Source organism: Stegodyphus dumicola, chromosome 12 (genome assembly GCF_044657685.1).
Source record: "Stegodyphus dumicola isolate Sdum_Otavi_A_Nest chromosome 12, ASM4465768v1".
NCBI lineage: Eukaryota > Metazoa > Arthropoda > Arachnida > Araneae > Eresidae > Stegodyphus > Stegodyphus dumicola.
In genome coordinates, this window is record NC_140779.1 from 19,698,938 (window position 1) to 19,720,185 (window position 21,248).

The 21,248-nt window shown below is 33.3% G+C and overlaps 1 protein-coding gene across 1 annotated transcript in view; it reads left to right on the top strand.

Annotated features, from left to right (window-relative positions):
• The window catches only part of LOC118200296 (uncharacterized), a 128,869-nt gene that overhangs the window by 88,337 nt on the left and 19,284 nt on the right, over positions 1-21,248 (top strand). The window contains exons 15-19 of the mRNA XM_085827524.1: positions 6,627-6,702; positions 6,854-7,054; positions 8,206-8,303; positions 19,523-19,789; positions 19,911-20,021. Coding sequence (XP_085683650.1) covers positions 6,627-6,702; positions 6,854-7,054; positions 8,206-8,303; positions 19,523-19,789; positions 19,911-20,021 — 753 coding nt within the window. The remainder of the gene's footprint in view (positions 1-6,626; positions 6,703-6,853; positions 7,055-8,205; positions 8,304-19,522; positions 19,790-19,910; positions 20,022-21,248) is intronic.

The following is a 21,248-nucleotide window of genomic DNA, read 5'->3' on the forward strand; positions in this document are numbered from 1 at the left end:
ACCTGTCCATGAGAAAAATTGCTTCACGATGGATTCCACACCAATTGACGGAAATGCAGAAATGACTACGATATGATGCTGCCCGAACCCACCTGGAGCGCTATGAGCGCGAAGGAGATGCTTTTTTACGCCGTATCATTACACTAGATGAGACTTGGGCCCGATCGTACCTGCCAGAAATGAAACGCCAATCAAACGAATGGCATCATCACGGGTCACCACAACGTTCGAAATTTCGTCAGAACCCCAGCAATGTGAAAGTTATGGTGATTCTCGTGTACGACTGTGATGGTGTCATCCTAACGTATACCGTTCCTCCACAGCAGACCGTCACTACGCAGTATGACTGCTCATTTTTGGAGCAAAATCTCCGACTAGCTTTGAGAAAAAAACGGCGACACTTTCTGCAGAACGCTCCTCTCATTTTGCATGACAATGCTCGGCCGCATGCAGCGCAAGCTGTGACTGATTTGTTCAAGCGATGGGACTGGGAAGTGCTTTACCATCCACCATACTCCCCAAATCTCTAAGCCCTTGTGACTATGACTTAATTCCTAAGATGAAGGAACCATTTCGTGGCACTCGCTTCCAAACTGTTCCTGAGATTCTTGCGGCAGTAGACCGGTCCATTCAAACTATCAACAAAACAGGCGCTGCTACAGGTATTCTGCGACTTCCACATCGTTGGAAACGGGTTGTACACAATGCTGGCGACTATATTGAAGTACTGTAAAACATGGTGACATGAATCACTTTTGTATTCCTTGTAAATAAATAGTTGCCACTATTAAAGTTCCAACCCTCGTATAAGAAATGATATAAGATAACTGTTATATATCCGTGTTTCAATCGAATTTTCACAAAGTGATAAAAGTTTTGGACTTGTCTTCAGCAGAACGGCTTGCATTAGAGTATTTTCAAAATTGAAAGAATCATCAAGAAAAGTTAGGCATGTGAAAATGGATAAACGCTGGTGTGAAACAAAAAATAATGACAAGTGATTTAATTTTTTTATGTATTATGGCCATAGCTTGTATATATTATATATCTAACTAACTAAATAGTGATCTGTTACTTCAAACCAGAATGACAGGTGCAAGTTTAGCTAAGTCTTCTGCAGTTTTTTCATAGTCAATAGAATTTTATAATCCAATATAATATTTTACTTCAGCATTTATATCTGAAATGCCCTTTTTACTTTTAAAGTCTTACATGATTTAAATGTGGGTGTTTTCATTTTCTAACTTTTTTACATGTTTTTAAGAAACTTTATTCTTCCATGCATTTTTTATACACAGAGATTTATACGCTCCAAAATTTTTACATATCCTGATTTCGTCTTTCCAAATATACATGCTTTAACTGTACCAACAATTATGAGGAATTCTAAAGTAGATGAGTATAAATTTGGACTGCCTGGACCTTTTTTGATTACAACTGCTAACTTGAACATAACTTTTAATAAAGTGTATCAAGCTTAAAGAGAAATACAGTCAAAAGTCGTTAATTTGGACACCCATAATCCGGAATGATCTATAATCTGGACCTCAAAGCTAAAATCTTTCTGTGCATGCGATGCGTTGACGCATGCGCATAGGCGTTTTACGCGTGCACGCAAGACATTTACGACTGCGCATATGTGTCTGCGCAAGCGCAGAATACATTTTCGCGTGCACGTTTAATGTAAAACGGACGGTATAAGCTAAAATTATTTAATTATCTATTTCAGTTAATGTTGATGATTGCATTGTTCCTTAATCTTCGAATTGGATCCGGCTTATTATTTTTTGCAGACTGTAAGAGCAATTTTATAAAAGTAAGCTTGAACTTTCAATGATGTCAAATAGAATTCCGGATGCTGGAGCTCCCAAAGGATCTAGAAAACGAAAGTATGCTTCGATGTCCATCAAACAAAAAACGAATTGCTATAAAAAAATGGATAAAGGCATATCCTTTGTTTATCTAACCGTTCCGACATCTGTTTATCAATTTCACACTGCTCTGCGCAGGGGGGGGGGAGACGTCGCAGCGCACTATGAACTGTAAGTTGATCTGTCAGCACTGTCGTTATCATTAGGGCAGATGTTTTTATTTTATTCGGCTTATAATTCCTTATTAAATGTAGTATTTAATCTCGATGTACTCCGTCTTTGATATGATTTAAATCAAATTTCTCGTCATTATAAATATCACGAATACAAATCAAATAGTTTTCTGGTTGCAATTTTCTAATTCCGGCTATGCGTAGGGTATGCTTTACGCATGCGCGCGTTGAAAGAAATGTTTAATAAAGTAAACAAATAAATATTAAGCTTCTTTTTTTGTAAATTTTGATACCCTTTAGATCATTAATTGCTCATTATTTTATAAATTACGGTTTCATATTTTTAATTTTATAATTTCTGCATGCCATCTTACCAGATTTAAACTTATGATCTGTAATCCGGAAAAATCGATAATCCGGAATCGTCGAAGTCCCGACGAGTCTGGATTAAAGACTTTTGACTGTACTAAACTAAAACAAATTACCGCAAGGGGGGACGAAGTAGTGGTTCATAGGAAATTAAATTGCTCACCATGAAAGCGAAAATTGTGTTGTATATTTTTAAAATATATAACTTTTTCCCCATTTGTGACATATTATATTCTTCACCAGTTTTCCCTGCCCCTTCATATTATTTAAAACATGACATAACTACTACGCAACTTCATATTTTAAAAAAAAAAAAAAAAAAAAAAAAATATTTTTCTTTTGAAATGCTTTTTTTTTTTTTTTTTTTTTAAATTTTATTTTTAGCATTTTAATGTTACCAGTTGCAGTATTTCTTTCATTAAATGTATTTATTTAGTGAATCATTTTATGTGTTATATACATTTTGTTTATTTAACTTCCAACTGGTAAAGCACATAATAACATAATTTCCCTAACATATATAAGTGACTATATATATGTGTATCTCAAAATGTATCCAACCAATTACAGCAGTATGTTCAAAGAAAAAATATCTGATGTGTACACCACATGACTTCCTTGTATGGAATATATTGAATTATATAAAACATATTGAATTAACAGGTAAAGAATGTTGAATTAAATCTACTTCGTGAGTATTACATAAACCACAATAGAATATATACACTCTTTAATGTTACCAGTTGCAGTATTTCTTTCATTAAATGTATTTATTGAATCATTTTATGTGTTATATACATTTTGTTTATTTAACTTCCAACTGGTAAAGCACATAATAACGTAATTTCCCTAACATATATAAGTGACTATATATATGTGTATCTCAAAATGTATCCAAGCAATTACAGCAGTATGTCTTTAAAGTTCACTATATTTATTTACCATAGCGACACTTCGGCACTAGGTACACTTAATAGCATTACATTTCATTCATTTTATAACTCAGAGTTGAAGAATTACCACAAGTTCTAGTCAAATACTATCATAAATCTAAAAAAATATATAAAAGAAATTAAATAAATAAAGAAGAAACAGTTTTTCGCAAACGATTCAAAGTCTCTTACCTAATGTGCATGCGCTACTAATTAATTGAGCTGTCAGTTCACGGCAAGGCAAAAATACATAAAAATTCAAAATATTTTCATTAAAGTTTGAAAGTTATAGAAAAACATGGAACACCAAGTACAGTTAAAACAATTAAAAAAAGCAATTTTTACAATTAAAATTACAGTTTCAATGCAAAAACAAGCTAATAAATTAATGATAATTACACTATTAATTAAGCGTAATTTAATTCGCAGTAATAAAAGAAGACGTTACATTGTTGTTGCGACGCTTAGTTTCTCTAGATTGGCAACAAATTCACTATTCTACTACTTTTCAAATGTAAACAAACATGGTAGCCATGGTAATCAAAAATTAGTCTTATCCACACTTAAACTTTTAAATTGCTGATAATTCCACAATTATAACATGCAGGCTAACTAAAGGCATAAAACTCTTAACTAGAAAAACATAATTAAATCATTTTTAAACCAAAAAATCCACAATTTACAAACACATAAGAATAAAGAATCTGAGATCACTGGGCCGAGTAACAAAGTGGATATATATATAAATATATTTATATATGTTTGGTGCGACCGATTGCAACCAAAATACGGGGTGCACATCTACATGTTATAGCAGTCCTATATACAAAATTTCAACGTTCTGAGGCTACTCGTTTTTGAGTTATGTGAGATACGTACATACACACATATGTTCGTACAGACGCCATGGAAAATTCTCTTCAGAATTAATTTTAAAGCAGTTTTATAATTTTTTTTTGGTGGAAAAGAGTATTTTATTCTGTCCTTACGTACAGATATTTTAAAAAACATTTATATACTTTTTGGTTGCAATCGGCTGCACCAAAAGTATATTTATATACTTTTGGTATGCAGCCGATTGCAACCAAAATGCGAGGTGCACATCTACATGTTACAAAATTTCAACGTTCTGAGGCTAGTTGTTTTTGAGTTATGCGAGATACATACGCACAGACGCCATGAAAAATTCTCTTCAAAATTTATTTTAAATCAGTTTTGTTATTTTTTCTGGGGGGGGGAGTGCTTTATTCTGTACTTGTGTACGGATGTCGCGCAAAATAATTAAATTGCATTCGATAACGGTCAAAATAAATATTTTCGATGAAATATGATGCCTGAAATTTTCGCGATTGCAATACTTCCTTTTTACTTCTCATACAAGGAAGTAAAATGAGTGCAAGTATAAATTAACAGTGGTATTTTAGGATTATAATTTTAAAATAAAAACCCCTCTCTCTTTCATATAGCATTTTAGAGAATTTTGAGGGCTGGAGCAGGGTTAAGCAAATAAAGTATGTGATTAATATACCCTCGTATCCAAAACTTAAGGATGTACATCTTTGTGCAATATTATTTCTGCAAAATCAGATAAAATGTTTGATTTGCATAATTAAATTACTTGTTGCAGACCACTACTGAATATGCAAATTTCTCATTCTTGTGTTTAGAGATTATGTGAAAAAGGAGGAAAGGAATTTAGTTTTAACAATGAACTGCATTAATCACAAATTCAGAATATCAAAGAATAAATCTATAAATGTAAAATTTTCACTTTGAAGATGTCATCTTGATGATTTTGCCAGGAAAGGATTTTAGAAAAAATGGAAGAAGCCTTTGTGTTGCTTGTTGCAGTGGAGTTTGAAATCAATAAAAGTAGCATGAATTTCTTGAATTTCTTCTCTGAGAATTTCTTGTTCTCCACTGAGAATTAATCATTAAATGAAATGAATTTTTTTTCCCCTGTTGTCAATATGATATCAAATGCTGCATGCAGAAACCTGCAATTTAAAATATTTTGTCATTTTGGGAGAATAGTTTTGCAGGAAAAGTTGTTTTATTTTGCATTCGTAGGTGTAATATGAGTTTCATAAGGCAATTGAATACTCTGCCCACTTAACACCGATGGAGCCACTGGTGCAGCATTTCTTTATATGAATGATAATGCCATTTCATACCAGACAAGAGCAGTGGAAAATCTCCTAGTGAGTGAGATGTCTATTGAGCCCTATGGAGATATATAATGAGGAGATAAACTGCAGATTGCTTTATCAGAAAACGAGCGAGGTCGAATCCATGTTCTAAAGGCTAAATAGAGCAGTCTGCCTGAAGAATATCTTAATCACTTTGTAATGAGTATACTGTAATATAGGGTGTCTCAAATTAATGAACCCTATTTCAAAGCTATCTGCAGACAAAACCAGTCATTAGAAAGATGGGAAATATTGCGGCAGACTTAATGAAGGGAGTGGACTGTTTTTCAGTTGGGGGAAAAATTAATTACATATACCACCACCAGAGGACATTGAATTAAGAAATTATGCATTAAACTTCACCTTCAATAGTTTTAAAATTTTGCAAATGTTACTGCAACAAAATATATTTCACATGATGGCATACCATGGCTACCATCTGAAATTACAACATGGCGTGTTCCACAGTTGACCATGTGCTATAAGTATGTGCTAGAAAATGCTTGAAATGCTGGCTGTAAGATCAGGTAAGGTTCTTGGATTACCAGGACTTACAAAATGTTTCAAATGCCCTGAATGCAAAACATCACATAAACTAAGGTCTGGGGATAGGGGAGGGCCACATATGATGAAAGGTGCCAGTTGATCACATGTTCTTCTGTAAAATGACATTTAAGAACATTCATAGCACACTGTGCAATGTGTGGAGGAATTACATTAATGCATAAAGATTGTGCGAGGAAGGCACTAATGTGCTTTCAGAGCCACAATTACGTTCTCTAATAGCGATGTGTATTGCTGCCTGGTTAACGAATATGTCACTGAAAGACCTGTAGATTAGTGTAATAACTGAGATGTCTTTTTTCATCTAAGACTGCTAATAATGTTTATAAATTGATGTAATGCAGGTAAAAAATAAGAAAAGATTTAAAATATTGTTTTTGATCTGAGAGCTCCCAGACCTTCTCACAGTTGGAGCACTTTAGATTATAATTGTAGATTTTTCTAATAAAATTAAGCAGTGCAAATATGTGTCATTTTTTATTATAACATTTATGCAATATTTAGAAATCCTTTTTCATCTTCTTATAGGTGTGAGGGTTATGGCACGGTGGAAAGATGGATATTACTATCCTGGAACAGTTAAGAGTCAAGAATTAGAAGGCAGGTATGTTGAAATTACTATACAGTATATTACTAGAAAAATCTTTATAACTCTGGAATATTTATTTGTTTTAAAAAATAATCCACTGTATTCTTCTTTAAACTGTTTGGTAATTGAATAAGATTGTTATAACTGTAAATAATTATTTCCATAGATGGGCAGTTCTCTTTGATGATGGTGACCTACGAACCATTCCTCAGGAAAATTTAATTAAACTTGCCATGTTGCAGCTTGGAACCTCTGTACTTGTTCTATCAGCTGATGGATTTTATGATCCTGGAAAAGTATGTGGACATTTTAGGGAAGGCAACAAAGTTGGCTATGAGGTTGAGCTTGACAATGGAGTAACTAAAAGGTTTGTATTTCAAGCCAGTATGTATACAAGTATGTAAATAACATTATTAAAATGTTTCTGAAATGGTACATGTAATCTACCTTTATGTCACAAGGTACTTTTTTCCAGTGGTGTGGTGTATTTAATTATGGCAAAGCACACTAGGGCTATCTGCCTAAGGGGAGGGATGCCTTTCGTGGAGGACTTTCTAAGGGAAACTGGCTCGTATACACGTTACACATGGGGAAAACCACGAAAACGCCCATGCAGCCAGCCCGTTCGCGGGATTCGAACCTCGGACCGAACTACCAGTGTTCAGCGTCTTTACCGCTCGGCCGCTGGTGGGCGTACTTTTTTCCAGCTTCTATAGCCTTTGACTGGAGCTGAAATTTAAATAAAGCTTCCTGAGAATTCTGGATGTTGAGTTCTTTATTTCTGTTATGTACTATAGTTGCTTTTCAATTGTAATGTATTTATCAAGTATATTATGTTGTTGTAATTTCTGTTTTAGTATCACTTAGTATTACAATTTCATGTATACTTTAGACTTTCTTTTATCTTTGTTTTCTGTGCAGTATAATATCCTTGAAATGTCCCCTCACCAGTATATATCTTGTGTTGGATTTCTGTTAATTTTCATTTTGTTTCCATCAAATAATGTAAAAGTGCATGCCTTTTATCTAATTGTTGGTTGTTTATGTGCTAGTGTTAAATCCCATGCTAATCACATAAATGTTGTTTTAATATTCTTATATCATGACATGAAAATTTTTCATTGAAATTGCTATTGAAAATTTATTGAATTGTCAAAAAACTGTAAATCATTGACTGAAAGTAACATGTTCTAACTTCTTATCCACTTGCCTAAGAATTGTAGGAATATAAAAATAGTTGAAAATTACTAATAAACTGTAATAAAGTATTAATCTGCAAAAATAAATAAATAAAAATAACCATTACCTTAAATTATAATTCATTTTGAGAAAATTTACAGTAATGATTTATAAAACTACCCATTTTCTGTATCATGACATGTGAAAATGATATTTTAAATTAAGCCAATATCAGTTTGTATATTTTTTAAATAAAATAGAATGCAACTTCTACGTTTGGCAATATGTCAGAAATATTTGCATTTTTAGTTATTTGAAACATTGTAATTTTAATTTCAGGTATCCAAGAACATCTGTCATTTTGTCCACAGAGCAGGCTAAGCATATAATTAGTTCACGTCCACCTACTACTCCAGCAACTATGACTATAAATCTTGGTATATAGACTATTTCTTTTAATTAAACCATATGTTTATCTTGTTTAATTTGTTTGGAAAATTATTATCTGGTTTTTTAAAAACATAGAAATATCCATTAGAGGAATTATCACATTTTTCCATCTAATGCTCCTGTGCTGTAAATTATTAGCACAACCAGCTAACGACTGAAAGATCCATATTTCAAATCCCAGTAAAGGCACAGTCTACTTATTTATTTTACCTTTTCCATACCAAAAATCTTAATAATCCTTTTAGTGACCCTTTTCCCCAAAAAAAATGTGAAATGTGATGGACAACAATCTGACACCACCTGAACTAATACAATTCAGGCTTAACTTTCTCAGCATGTGATAAAAGCAAGATAAAATTTAGCTGAACCCAGCACCAACAATGTAACGCTCACTAAGCATTATGATGATAGCTGCAAATTTGAAGATTTTTGGATATCGCAAATAAAAGGCAAAGTTTTCCAATTATTGGAATTTGTGGACAAAGGATAATAACTGACAATGATATTATTAGATTATTATAGAAGTTTTTCATTGTGATGAAATTGTCCCAACTTATGAATGGCAAAATTTGTAGCAGGGTCCTAAATCCAGAAAATATTGCTACTGATAATGAAGAAAGTCATAACGAGTTTGTTGATAATGAAAAACTTTTGATTGGCAATTTAAGGGAATTCTGAGCACTGCGATTATAGAACTTGAACAATGGAACTTTGTAACTGAACAAAAAGTTATGTCCATCTGTAGAATTAAAGAGAAAGTATTAGCTCAAGAAACAAATTACATTGATAGAAATATGTAATAAAGCAAACAACTAAATATGGAGCTTTTCTTGAAAATTTTAATTCCCTTAAAGATTCAGTTTTTCATAAACTACTATTTCATGTTTTTAATTTTATAATTTTTACATATCATCTTACTGGATTTAAGCTAATGATAATCTGAAAAAATCCCAGATCTGAAACTTCCATGTATGTATGAAATGTAATATCTGGTGGATTATTATTTAATAGATGTAATATCTGAAAAAATACCAAATCCAAAACTTCCAAAGTCTTGACGAGTCCAGATTTTGTACTAGAGTGTAGAGACATGAATTCTTAATTTTGTTTTTGTAGTGAAATTAGTACGTTCATGTACTGTATTTTAAAAGTGTGCTTTCTTTTAAAATTTTTTATTACATGAAATTATTCTATTTATATTACAAAACTGTCCTAATTATTTATGCACTGCATTCTTTTAATACTTGTTTCTTTTCTTTTGTGTAGCTTGGAAACAATGTTAAACTTGAAAAAAAAAAAAAAAATAGTGATTACTGTTAACTTTGAAGTGACAACCTTTTATTGCTAATTTGCCCTACCCATTAATAAATCTGTGATGAATATTTCAATATGATTGCAAATAACATCAAAGAACTTTTCTGCCATGAGTTTATTGATAAATTATATTCAATAATGTATATGATATAAGAGATTTATTTTCCAGTATTGTTTGTAGTTGCAGAAATTTTGAAATTATATATTGCTGCGTAGTTAAGAAACAGTGCATTATTAGTAGAAAAATTAAAGTAAATCCAGAAATTTCAGACATTAGTGCAACAATAGAGATTAATAAGTAATTTAACCTGTTTTTAAAATTCAAATATATATGCAGAAATTTGCATATATTACATATTTTGCATGTACAGTCATAATTGGTGGATACTGCATTAAAGATCAGCACTGGGTAATTTTTAATATTAACTTGTGCAGAAAACAATTTTTTCACGCTGTTTAGCCATGTCTCACCAAGTTATGATTTGTGCAGCTTAATGGGCAATATAATACAGTAAGTTGGCCAGAACCAATAAATCATTGTAAACATGTTAGATTTCTTATTTAAAAAAAAAACTTGTGCTGCATGAATGTAATACTTATTGACTCCAGTCTGAACATGTTGAGTAAAAATAATGAATTTGCACCAGCCACCTTGGTTACAAATTATGAATTAGATTAAACCTGTATGAATGCTGTTGTAATGAATGATTTGATTACTGTTTCAAAACAGTAATGGTATGAGAGCCTATAACTGCTTTAAAAGGACAATGCTCATTACTTCAGTCTGAGATATTGCTACTAATTCTTCATTTCTGTTATAGATGAACACATTTATACGCATGTTACTTCATTTTGAACAATCTCTTGTAAGCATGTATTTCTGATATAATATTTTTCATATAATTATATTCATGTCATTTAAAAAAATGGCAACAAAATTTTCACCAAATTTCATAAAAGTCTTTTGCATAGTTTTTCACTTGGCTTGAAATTCTGAGTTTTTCTTATTTATGCCAACCAGTGTGTTTCATATCTGAATAGTATTGTGGCAGAATATTTGGGGGAGGGAATGTGTTGGTATCTAGCATTTTATTACTTTTATCTGTTCTTGAAATTAATTATTTAGCTGCTCTTGTATGATCTTTGTAGATTTAGTTACTGGTAGCTTTATGTTATGTTAGATGTAATGAAATTTCTGAATTAATGAACCAAATTATTAAGTCTTTGCTTAATGTGTTATAGAGTGTAAATAACTATAATTAATACTGTTGCATTGTTGCAAAACATGAGCAGAAATATATATTAAATTATACAGAAAAATCTGTTGTGCACAGTCTTGTTGCTGCCAATTAAAAGGAATTCTACTGTACTATACTTCTGTCTATTTGCGCTAAATAATCATGTATGCACTAGAATTCATTTTGTTTCCATAACCTTTACAAAATATTTGCAGAAAGGATTTAGTTTCAAGTTTTTCGAAAAGAACTACAGATTTCTAAAAATTGCACTAGATTATTTTATGGGGAAGCATTATTATATTGTAAACTGTAGAAATATTTGTCAAAAACAATGCAACCATATTAATTATAGTTATTTACACTCTATAACACATTAGGCAAAGAATTAATAATTTGGTTCATTAATTCACAAATTTCATTACATCTAACATAACATAAAGTTTCTAGTAATTAAATCTACAAAGATTATGCAGCTGCTAAATAACTAGTTTCCTGAACAAACAAAAGTAATAAAATACTAGATACTGACAACATCCAGTTAGAATAATCATCTAGGATATCAACATATCTAGGTTAATTTAATATATATATCTGCTCGTGTTTTGTGATGCCATCCGTAGATATTGCAACTGTAAAATTTGTCAGTAGTGTTTTTAATCTATCGGCCACAATTAAATAAATAATTTTGAAAATTATACAGATTATTTAAAATTAGAAAACATAGCATGATTTTATGTTTCAGAAAACAAAATTAAGCAACATTTTAAAATTACCTCATTTATTATGGCATGAAATGTATGAATTTTTTTTAATATGATGGCATATAACTTTGAATATGTGCCTGCTTACAAGATTGTTGTTTTGGTTTTAAAAATTTGCTGTGTATACAGTTGTGTACATTTTTTACATCCATTTAAGCTGGTATCTCCATTAATGCTTAATCTTCTCCAAATTTGTAAATAAATCTAAGATTAAGACACAATAACACGCCAAACAAATACTAATTCAGAAGTCAAACAACAAAAATTAGCGTTATATTTTCACAGGACTAGTTTCGATGGTGGTTTGGTAAAACCATCGAAACTAGTCCTGTGAAAATTTGAAAATATGACGCTGATTTTTGTTGTTTGACTTCTGAATTAGTAAATATAAGATATTCGATATGAGTACCAGATGTGTTTAAAAAAAAAATTGTCACTTGACTCGTCATCAATGAACATGACTATAGGCCACACACCAACTGTGAATTTCTGAAAAGTGTAGACACTACTTTCAAAGTTCACACATAGATGCATAAAAAGGCATCAATATTTCATCTCTATATTCTGGATAATTCCCCCATTCACTAGTTGGATAAGGCTTGTTCACTGAGCGGCAGAAACATAACACGGATGTTTTCAACATTTAAATCTTTGTATTATATTAGCCCATTACATACTTATGTCATGAGCCTAAATTTCAAGTTTTAATTATAACGTTGCGCGCCTCTAACTTGCACGCAACCAAGGGGTGACTGTGGAAACTGTATAAAACACAGAGTCTTGTAAAGGGTTTAAGTCCCTTTTTATTCAACGTAATAAATTACAATTGCGTTCTCTTGACGCTTACAGACGGTGCCAACTCGGCAGTCAAATAAAAATAATAACCTGAAAAGAAACTAAAGACAAGATTCTAACTACGAGGTTCTCTAAAATAACTAACTCACCGCGTTTTACAATACCGCTGCTAATTCAGCAGACTTGAAGCTCACTGGAACGATTAACACTACTTCCCGCCAAGCACATAGGCCGCAACGCGGGGTTCTTCAATTCTCGCTAACTACCTCCGCGCTCGCTAAATAAGTAATCACATACCGAACTTGTTTCCTTCTATTTAAATCAGAATACTTCCGCTGATAATTTGAATGCTTGCGCGTTCTACTCAAATTTACATATTCTGGCATTGGCAGTTCCAGGGGAAAGTAAGGCTTGACAGGAAAGATAGTTTAAACTTAAAATAAATGTTAGTTAAAATAAATATAAACCCTACATTTGCCGCTGCCAGAATTTGGAAAACTTGGAAGCAGGTCCTACAAACGACCTGTTGTAAGTTTCTCTAATTCTGAACTAATTGGCGAGAACCTAGTTTACACAAAAAAATTCTTATGTAACAAATTGTATTCTGTTGCTCGTTTTAACTCTCTCTTCTTACAGCAAATTTTCCTGGACTTCATCAATCAATCTTGGTCTTTCCTTCCAGCATCTGGAAGGAATAAGTATCAGTACCTTTCTACTTACATTATAATTTACACTTTCTTGGCACAATAAATTTTTGTTTTTAAACAATTCGTTTTTCTTAGTTATTGCTTACTTCACATTCATTCAATTTTTCAAGCATTAATTTAACTTTACCCTGGCTCTCCACCGTGTGTGGTGTCAAACGGGAATATTCGTGTTTTAGTCTTACAACACTTCCCCTAACCACCATGATTTGTTAGAATTCAACGACCAAATAGACACACCTTACTCGACATTCTACAACTCAATGAGCTACTTTAATGTTCTTAAAAAAATTCAAATGTAGGTGGAGAACCCTACAAAACACATTCATTCTAACTTCCCCCTCATTCATCTTTAAACATGCAGGCTTTCGCTCTAAAGCATGACTTTATCTACAATTTACTACTTAAATTTTGACTTCATTGCTTTTAAGCATTCACTTTTAGCATCTACAATTTTATGCTTCTAGACTAAATTCTACTTTTACATAACAGTCAAGTATTTACATACATTTACAAAATTTTAATACATATGATTTTTACAATTTACCATAAAATGAATAAGAGAAAATAAATTTTTACTTTACTCATTCTTCGCCAAGCTGGCGGCACTGAAACTAAAATTCTTTTTAATACAAGAATACGAAGTTATTTTTATCTTCGGCCAAATTTTGGCTTTAACATAACAGAATTAGTCTTTCGACCAACAGAAAATGCTTGTTTTTAGCTTTTACACTTAAAGAAAATAATACTTTTGCCTTAGCTAAATAAAGTAAAACAAAACTAAGTCTCAACCGAGACATATTGTCTTTCGTCAAAACATAGAACTTCGTACTTATGCATAACATTTCGGAACAAAAGAGAAAAAAAAAAAAAATTATAGAAGGTTTTAACTTATCTTTGAGTTTTCGATGCTTGAAACTCCGTCATCCGTTTTTGGCAGAATTGATCCCAAGTTAGAGGTTTCATGGATGTCAATCTTCTCCTTATTGATCTCCGAGTGTCGTCCACGTTGCTTTTTCTTTTGCGTCCTCTACATGCTGGCCTCTTGGCGGAGTAATCGTCTGGTTGTTGGCCTTTCCGTTTCTCCCTGGGACGGCTGGTCTTGACGTCCTCCGGTCTTGAGTCCTTCTTGAATTTCTTCTGTTCCTCGTATTTTTGTGCCTCCTGCTGGCGTTTCAGTTTCCGGAACGGCGGCCTTGCTGGCACCTGACTCGTGGCCGTGTGCACGTTCTCCTTGATGTGTAATTTCTCCTGCTATCCTTTGTAGGTGGTGTTTTTCTCTTTACCACGGTTTCTTTACCCGGTGCATCTGTATTTTTGTTTTTCTTAAACGCCGGAGTTTGAAAATTATTTTTTCTTTTTGATACCGACGTCCGGGTTGTAGAAGTGCTAGGTCTCTCTTCAGTTCTCTGTTTCTTGGGTGGTGGAATAGTTGTTGTAGTCTCTGGACCTTCTATTTCGTTTACACTTGAGTCCTGCAAGAAACTTTTAAGGATTTCAAAATCATTTGGATTATAGTATTTTTTCACCTGGTCGGGACTTGCTTTACAGATTTCCCCTCTCTCGTTCTTAAGATATAAGACTACTCCTTTGATTTCCTGAATTACATAGGGGCCTTCAAACTTTGGAGCTAGCTTTGCCATAAAATTGTCTGGGGCACTTGATAAAGAAAATTTCCGCTTCAATACTTTATCCCCAACTTTAAAATCTGCTTCACGGCGTTTCTATCGTAATATAGTTTCTCCCTATTTCTTGCCGTATCCGATCTTTTAAGTGCCTGATCAATCAAATTTTGCACATCTTGTTGTTTAAACTCCTGCTCTCTTTGTTGCACAAAGAATAATTTATCTAAAGGCGTAATTAACTTTCGGCCTAAAAATAATTCTGCTGGAGTTTTTCCCGTAGTATCATGATGTGCCGTTCTTAAAGCATAAGCTAATTCATTTATGTAGCCATCCCAGCGCTTGTGATGTGTGCTCACGTAACTGCGAATTATTTTTACTATGTTTTTAATAACTCTTTCTGCTGTGTTAGCCTGTGGTCTATACGGAACCATTTTGATATGGCGTATGCCAAGTCCATTGCATATGTTTTCAAATATTTGACTGATGAATTGTTTTCCGTTATCGCTAATGACTTTTATCGGTGCACCGTATTTTAAAATGTATCTGTGTAAGAATGCATCTGCGACTGTTTTGGCTGACGCGCGTTTAAGTGGAACAATTTCTATCCATTTTGAAAAATGATCTACTATTACTAAAAGAAAACGATTTTTATTTAACTCGCTCTGGGGGAAGGGACCAAGAAGATCTATGCCTAAAATTTCATTCGGAAATGTAGCGCGAATGCTATTTAAGTACCCGGCCGGGCTGTAATTAATATCATTTATTAACTGACGTTGATTGCAGGACCTGACATACGCCGTTACTATTTTGTATAATTGCAGGAAATATACCGCCTCGCGTACCCTTTTTATAGTCTTTCTGACCTCGAGGTGGCCCGCTGTTTTTTCTTCGTGCAACTCCTTCAAAATGCTTAATCGAAGCGAGGCTGGGATGACTGGCTTATACTCAAGATTTTCGTTTGTTGTTTTCGTATAGAATAATAAATTATCTATTATTTCATAGTTTTTTGCTCTATTTCTTATCGCATCGATATCTGTATGCTCAAAGCTTTCGGGGTCTTTCAAATAAGCATAGATATTTCCAAATTCAGGATCAGCTTTCAGTTCAGTAATAACCGTATCTGTAGAATCTAAAATTTTTTAAGTCAACACAGCGCATTTAAGTTCATTTCCTTCATCGTCCAGTTTTATACGAGAAAGTGCGTCAGCTACATTGTTTTCCTTACCCGGTTTATATTTTATTGTGATATTATATTCTTGGAGTTTTAAAGCCCATCTTATTAACCTGGGCGTTAGGTTTTTTCCCGAGTAAAGTCTACCAACAGCCGCATGATCCGAAAAGACTGTTACTGGCGATTTGCCGAAATAAACTCGAAATTTGTGTACAGCTATTAATACGGCTAATGTTTCTCTTTCTGTAGCTGTATAATTCCTTTGTGTCTGATTCAATGTTTTACTAAAAAATGCCAGCGGATGGTTATTTTGCATAAGAACCGCACCCACCGCATAATCTGACGCATCTGCTGCAATTTCCAGGTTTTCGTCCTCCTCAGGGAATTTTAAAACAGGGGCATTAATAAGCGCTTCTTTTAATCTTTCAAAAGCTGTGTTAGCTTCCGCTGTCCACGTAAATTTACTCTTTTTTCTTTTGATTACTAAGAGTGGTTCAACAATATTAGCGAAATCTTTTATGAAAGATCGATAGTAAGAACATAACCCAAGGAAGGATGAAAGTTTCTTGGCGGTGTTGGGCGGTGGGAAATTCTTAATAGCTTTTATTTTTGAATCTTGCGTTTCTATACCCTTTTGCGAAATTTTATAACCGAGATATTTAAGTTCTTTAGTTGCGAACTTGCATTTTGAGGCGTTAATTGTAAGACCGGCCTCTTTTAATAATTTAAAAACTTGTTCGAGGTCATTAATGTGTTGTTCCAACGTACTACTCGTTATAATTATATCATCTAGATAAATTAAAGTTGATTTTCCTAGGACAGGCTTTAGAACAATGTCCATAGCTCTCTGGAATGTTGATGGGGCCCCACACAACCCAAAGGGCATGCGTAAAAATGCATAAGTCCCCGATTTTGTTATAAACGCGGTTTTATGTATATCTTCGGGTCTCATAGCTATTTGATAGTAGCCAGACGTTAAGTCCAAAGTAGACATATATCTTGTCGATTTGATCTGTCTAATGATCTCGTCTATAACCGGCAAAGGGTAAACTGGAAATTTGGTAATACTATTTAGTTTTCTTTAATCAATAGCAAACCTCCAAGCCCTTTTATCCGAAGGAGGAAACTCGTTCTTTTTCCTACATAGTACGACTGGACTCGCGTACTCACTATTTATGGGCGTTATTATTTTATTCTTTAATATGTTCTTCGATGATTAGGTCTTTTTGTTTATCATAACGATACGGTTTAGTCCTACAAGGTTTTTCGGCATTTAATTGAATCTTGTGAGTCACGATTTGGCAGTTTCCTGGTTTTTCTGAAAACAAATGAGAAAATTACTCACCACTTGCTGTATTGCTTTACTTTCATGGTCATTCAGATGGCTAAGGTCCACTTCAGGTGTCTCCACAGGTTCCACCACCCTCTGGTCCATCTCCAACACCACGGAACTATCTTGAAAATTTAATTTGGCCCTCGCGGCCCTTAAAAAGTCCATACCTAAAATAAGAGAGTGTTGGAGGTGTTTCACCACAAAAATTAATACTTTGAGATTTTCCTCTTTTACCTGTAAGTTTAATGATAATTTCCCGATGCAGTGGCATGTTTTTCCTTGCGCCGCTATAATTTCCGTATTTTTGGTTTTAAATAGTCGTATCCTATAAAAATTCTTTTTGAAGAACTTTTCACTCATAAAATTTCCTTCTGCTCCTGTATCGATGAGGGCTTCTACTGGTACATCGCCAACCAGGACTTGTATAATTGGTAGCTGTGAGTTTTTTACGATGACCGTGTTTAAATGTCTATTTGAGGGTTTTTTTAAAACTTCCGGGGTCTGGACCCTCCCTTTCACAGGCCCCTCTACTCGTTTAAAGCTTTCTTTTCGATCTGTGTCTTCTGGGTACGCAGATGTTTATTTTCAAATTTTCTTTTTGGGCCTTGACCTTCGAGTTTCGATGAGTTAGCTTGATAGTTCTTATCCCCATACGAGCGATTTCCATTTCTGGTTTCCTCCTTCCTTCGGGTACTTTGAGAATATGTTTCCCCTCTCGCTTTTTCCGCTATTCTGCGATTTTGAAACTTCACCGCCAATTCGAAAAGTTCCTGCAATGTGCTTGGGTTTCTAATTTCAAAGTAGTCTTGAACAGCGGGTAACAATCTTGGTAATATTATTTCAATAATCTCCGCATCGGATTTCTTTCCATACAGCATATCCGTTAGCTTGATTTTTCGTAGAATAAAGTCCGTCAATTCTGCTGTATCCCGTTGATAGAAACTATATAGCTCGGCTTCCAGCCGTGCGCGATACTTCACTATGGGGAAGGCCTTTACTAACGGTTTTTGAAATTTTCAAATATATATGTCGGGCTTCCAAATTCCCCTAATAAAAATTTGCCTATGTTCTTCCACCATAGCGTGGCCTGTCCTCTTAGTGCTGATGTGCCGATGGCATCTTTTTGTCTTTCAGGCACAGGGTAGAGCTGAAAGTGGTTTTCTAGACCTTCGAGAAATACCGCCACCAAATTTTTTCCGTCGAAATAGACGTTTGGCTTGATTGATGCTCTCAAAGTCTGGACCAGGTATCCAAATCCTTCTAACTGACTTGTCATTTCTTGGTGTTGTCCAGCGGCTTCCATCCAGTTTTCGGCCATTTCAGTTCGATAATTGTTCGGGCGCCAATATAACGTTGCACGCAACCAAGGGGTGACTGTGGAAACTGTATAAAACACAGAGTCTTGTAAAGGGTTTAAGTCCCTTTTTATTCAACGTAATAAATTACAATTGCGTTCTCTTGACGCTTACAGACGGTGCCAACTCGGCAGTCAAATAAAAATAATAACCTGAAAAGAAACTAAAGACAAGATTCTAACTACGAGGTTCTCTAAAATAACTAACTCACCGCGTTTTACAATACCGCTGCTAATTCAGCAGACTTGAAGCTCACTGGAACGATTAACACTACTTCCCGCCAAGCACATAGGCCGCAACGCGGGGTTCTTCAATTCTCGCTAACTACCTCCGCGCTCGCTAAGTAAGAAATCACATACCGAACTTGTTTCCTTCTATTTAAATCAGAATACTTCCGCTGATAATTTGAATGCTTGCGCGTTCTACTCAAATTTACATATTCTGGCATTGGCAGTTCCAGGGGAAAGTAAGGCTTGACAGGAAAGATAGTTTAAACTTAAAATAAATGTTAGTTAAAATAAATATAAACCCTACATAATATAAACTTTCAAAAATGCCATTATTTTGATTCAGGTTAATTGAGCATCAATAATGACAGTTTTTTTATGTTTTATTACAGTAGAAATGTAATAAAAAAATTTTAATGTTACATTTTGCAGAATCTAAAACCAGCTAATTTTTTTGTTTCTCAAAGCATGTAATTCAAGTTATAGTAAGTCTGATGAGAAATTTTTAAAGAAGTGCTCTTCAACGTAAGGATAAGTTGTATGCGTGTATTTGTTTAGGTCGTTGTATTTTGCTTATTCTGTTCTCAAACCATACTTTATGTGCTTAATGAAAGAAACTGTAATTTTTATAAAGCATTAAGTTATTTTGATTAGTTAAAAGAATTTTTTTAATCCTCAATTAGATAATATAATAGATGGTAAAAGGAAAAGAAAGTCAGTACAGTCTCCTCAGTCTAGCCCAGTATTAAAGAAATCTCCAAGAATCTCACACAGAAATTTAAAACCAGATTCCAATTTAGACAGCACATCAGAATCCCATGTTGAATTAAGTGGTTCGAAGACTTCTGATGCAGTAGCAGACGTTGAAGAACCTTCTAAAAAAAGAGCTGTTAGAACTAGGAGAGCAGCAAAAGCAAGTGCTGTGAAAACAACTAAAGCTATTGTACAGAGTAAGTCCTATGGGTGAAATAAGTTTAAAATTAAGCATGCGCCAAGTTTGTAATAATTTAACAATGTAAAATTTTCATGAAAATTTGTGTGACATTTTCTTTATAATTATTATTATTTCAGGAAGTAAAAAAGTTGCAAAATTATTTAAAGATTATGCTTTTCTGTTGACAAATGCTGAACGAAAAAATATACCCAAGCCTGTCTCAAATGAATCTGAATGCAGTGCAGAAGGTATTTTATTATTTGTATTTTTTCTTATGTCTTAAACTTCGACTTATAATATAAAAATATTTTTAATTAAAGTTATAATTAATTGAAACAAAGCAAATCAACATTTGCAAGTCATAATTTCAAGAAAAATTTGTATAAATTCTTTTCTATTCTGACATGACAGGAAAAAAATTAGAAGAAACTAGAATAAATATTTATGTTTTGTGAAGAAATTTCAATGCATTTAAGCGTTTGATATGCTTGAAGTACTTATGTTCAATGCATTTAAGTGTTTGATATGCTTGAAGTAATTATGTTAAATACTTATGTAACTGTATTTATAGCTGTTGCTGCTATTGATGCATTCTGCATGATTGCATGTACATGTAATTAGTTTTCACCTGAATAAAATGCTTGGGAAGAATGAAAGAAATATTGCTTTTTGTTTGTCATATGATATTTTATTCCTTTATTCTATTATTTGAGGCTTAGGGAGTAACAGGGACAACAAGAGTGGGCAAGATTCTAGATATACGGAAGTACAAATGAAGATGTCTTATTAGGTACTGTAATGATAATAATACTGTGTATCCTTACTAGAATGCAGTTTTTTGGGGAGATAAATAACATTGTGATAGTTATCGATTTTCTTCGGGGTATTAATATGTAATGGACGTATTTTGTAGGAAATTTGTGATTAATAACAGGGTTCGTACGGTCCTTAAGAGTCCTTAAGTTTTTTAGAATCGGTTTTTGGTCCTTAAAAGTCCTTAATTTTGGCCAAAATCGGCAGAAGGTCCTTAATTTTAATGATCTGAAATTTCTGTCTGTTTTTTCCATTGCCAATTTGAGTGGGAATTAGCATTTTGGAGGAATATTTTTTTTAATTCGCTGACAAATATCGTTATCTTTTGAATGGGTAAATGCGTTTATGGATTATAATTTGTTCCTATTTCTAATATAAATGGTGGGATAGAGTTTCTGAGCAAGAAGTGCAACACAAGCATTTCAAAATTATTTCATTTTTTCTAGTGAAGAGCTCTTAAACAACTTTTCGCTTTTGGAGATATGAATTCTTTTATTAAACTGCTCTAAATTTTGTGACTTAGCAACATTTTGGCGATTTTAAGATAAGTTTCTATAGAAAATTTTTAATTCCGAGAACTGGGAATTTTTCGACGATTTTGTTAGAACATTGTAACATTGATAAATTTCATTAAAATAATGATAATATATTGTAATTACATT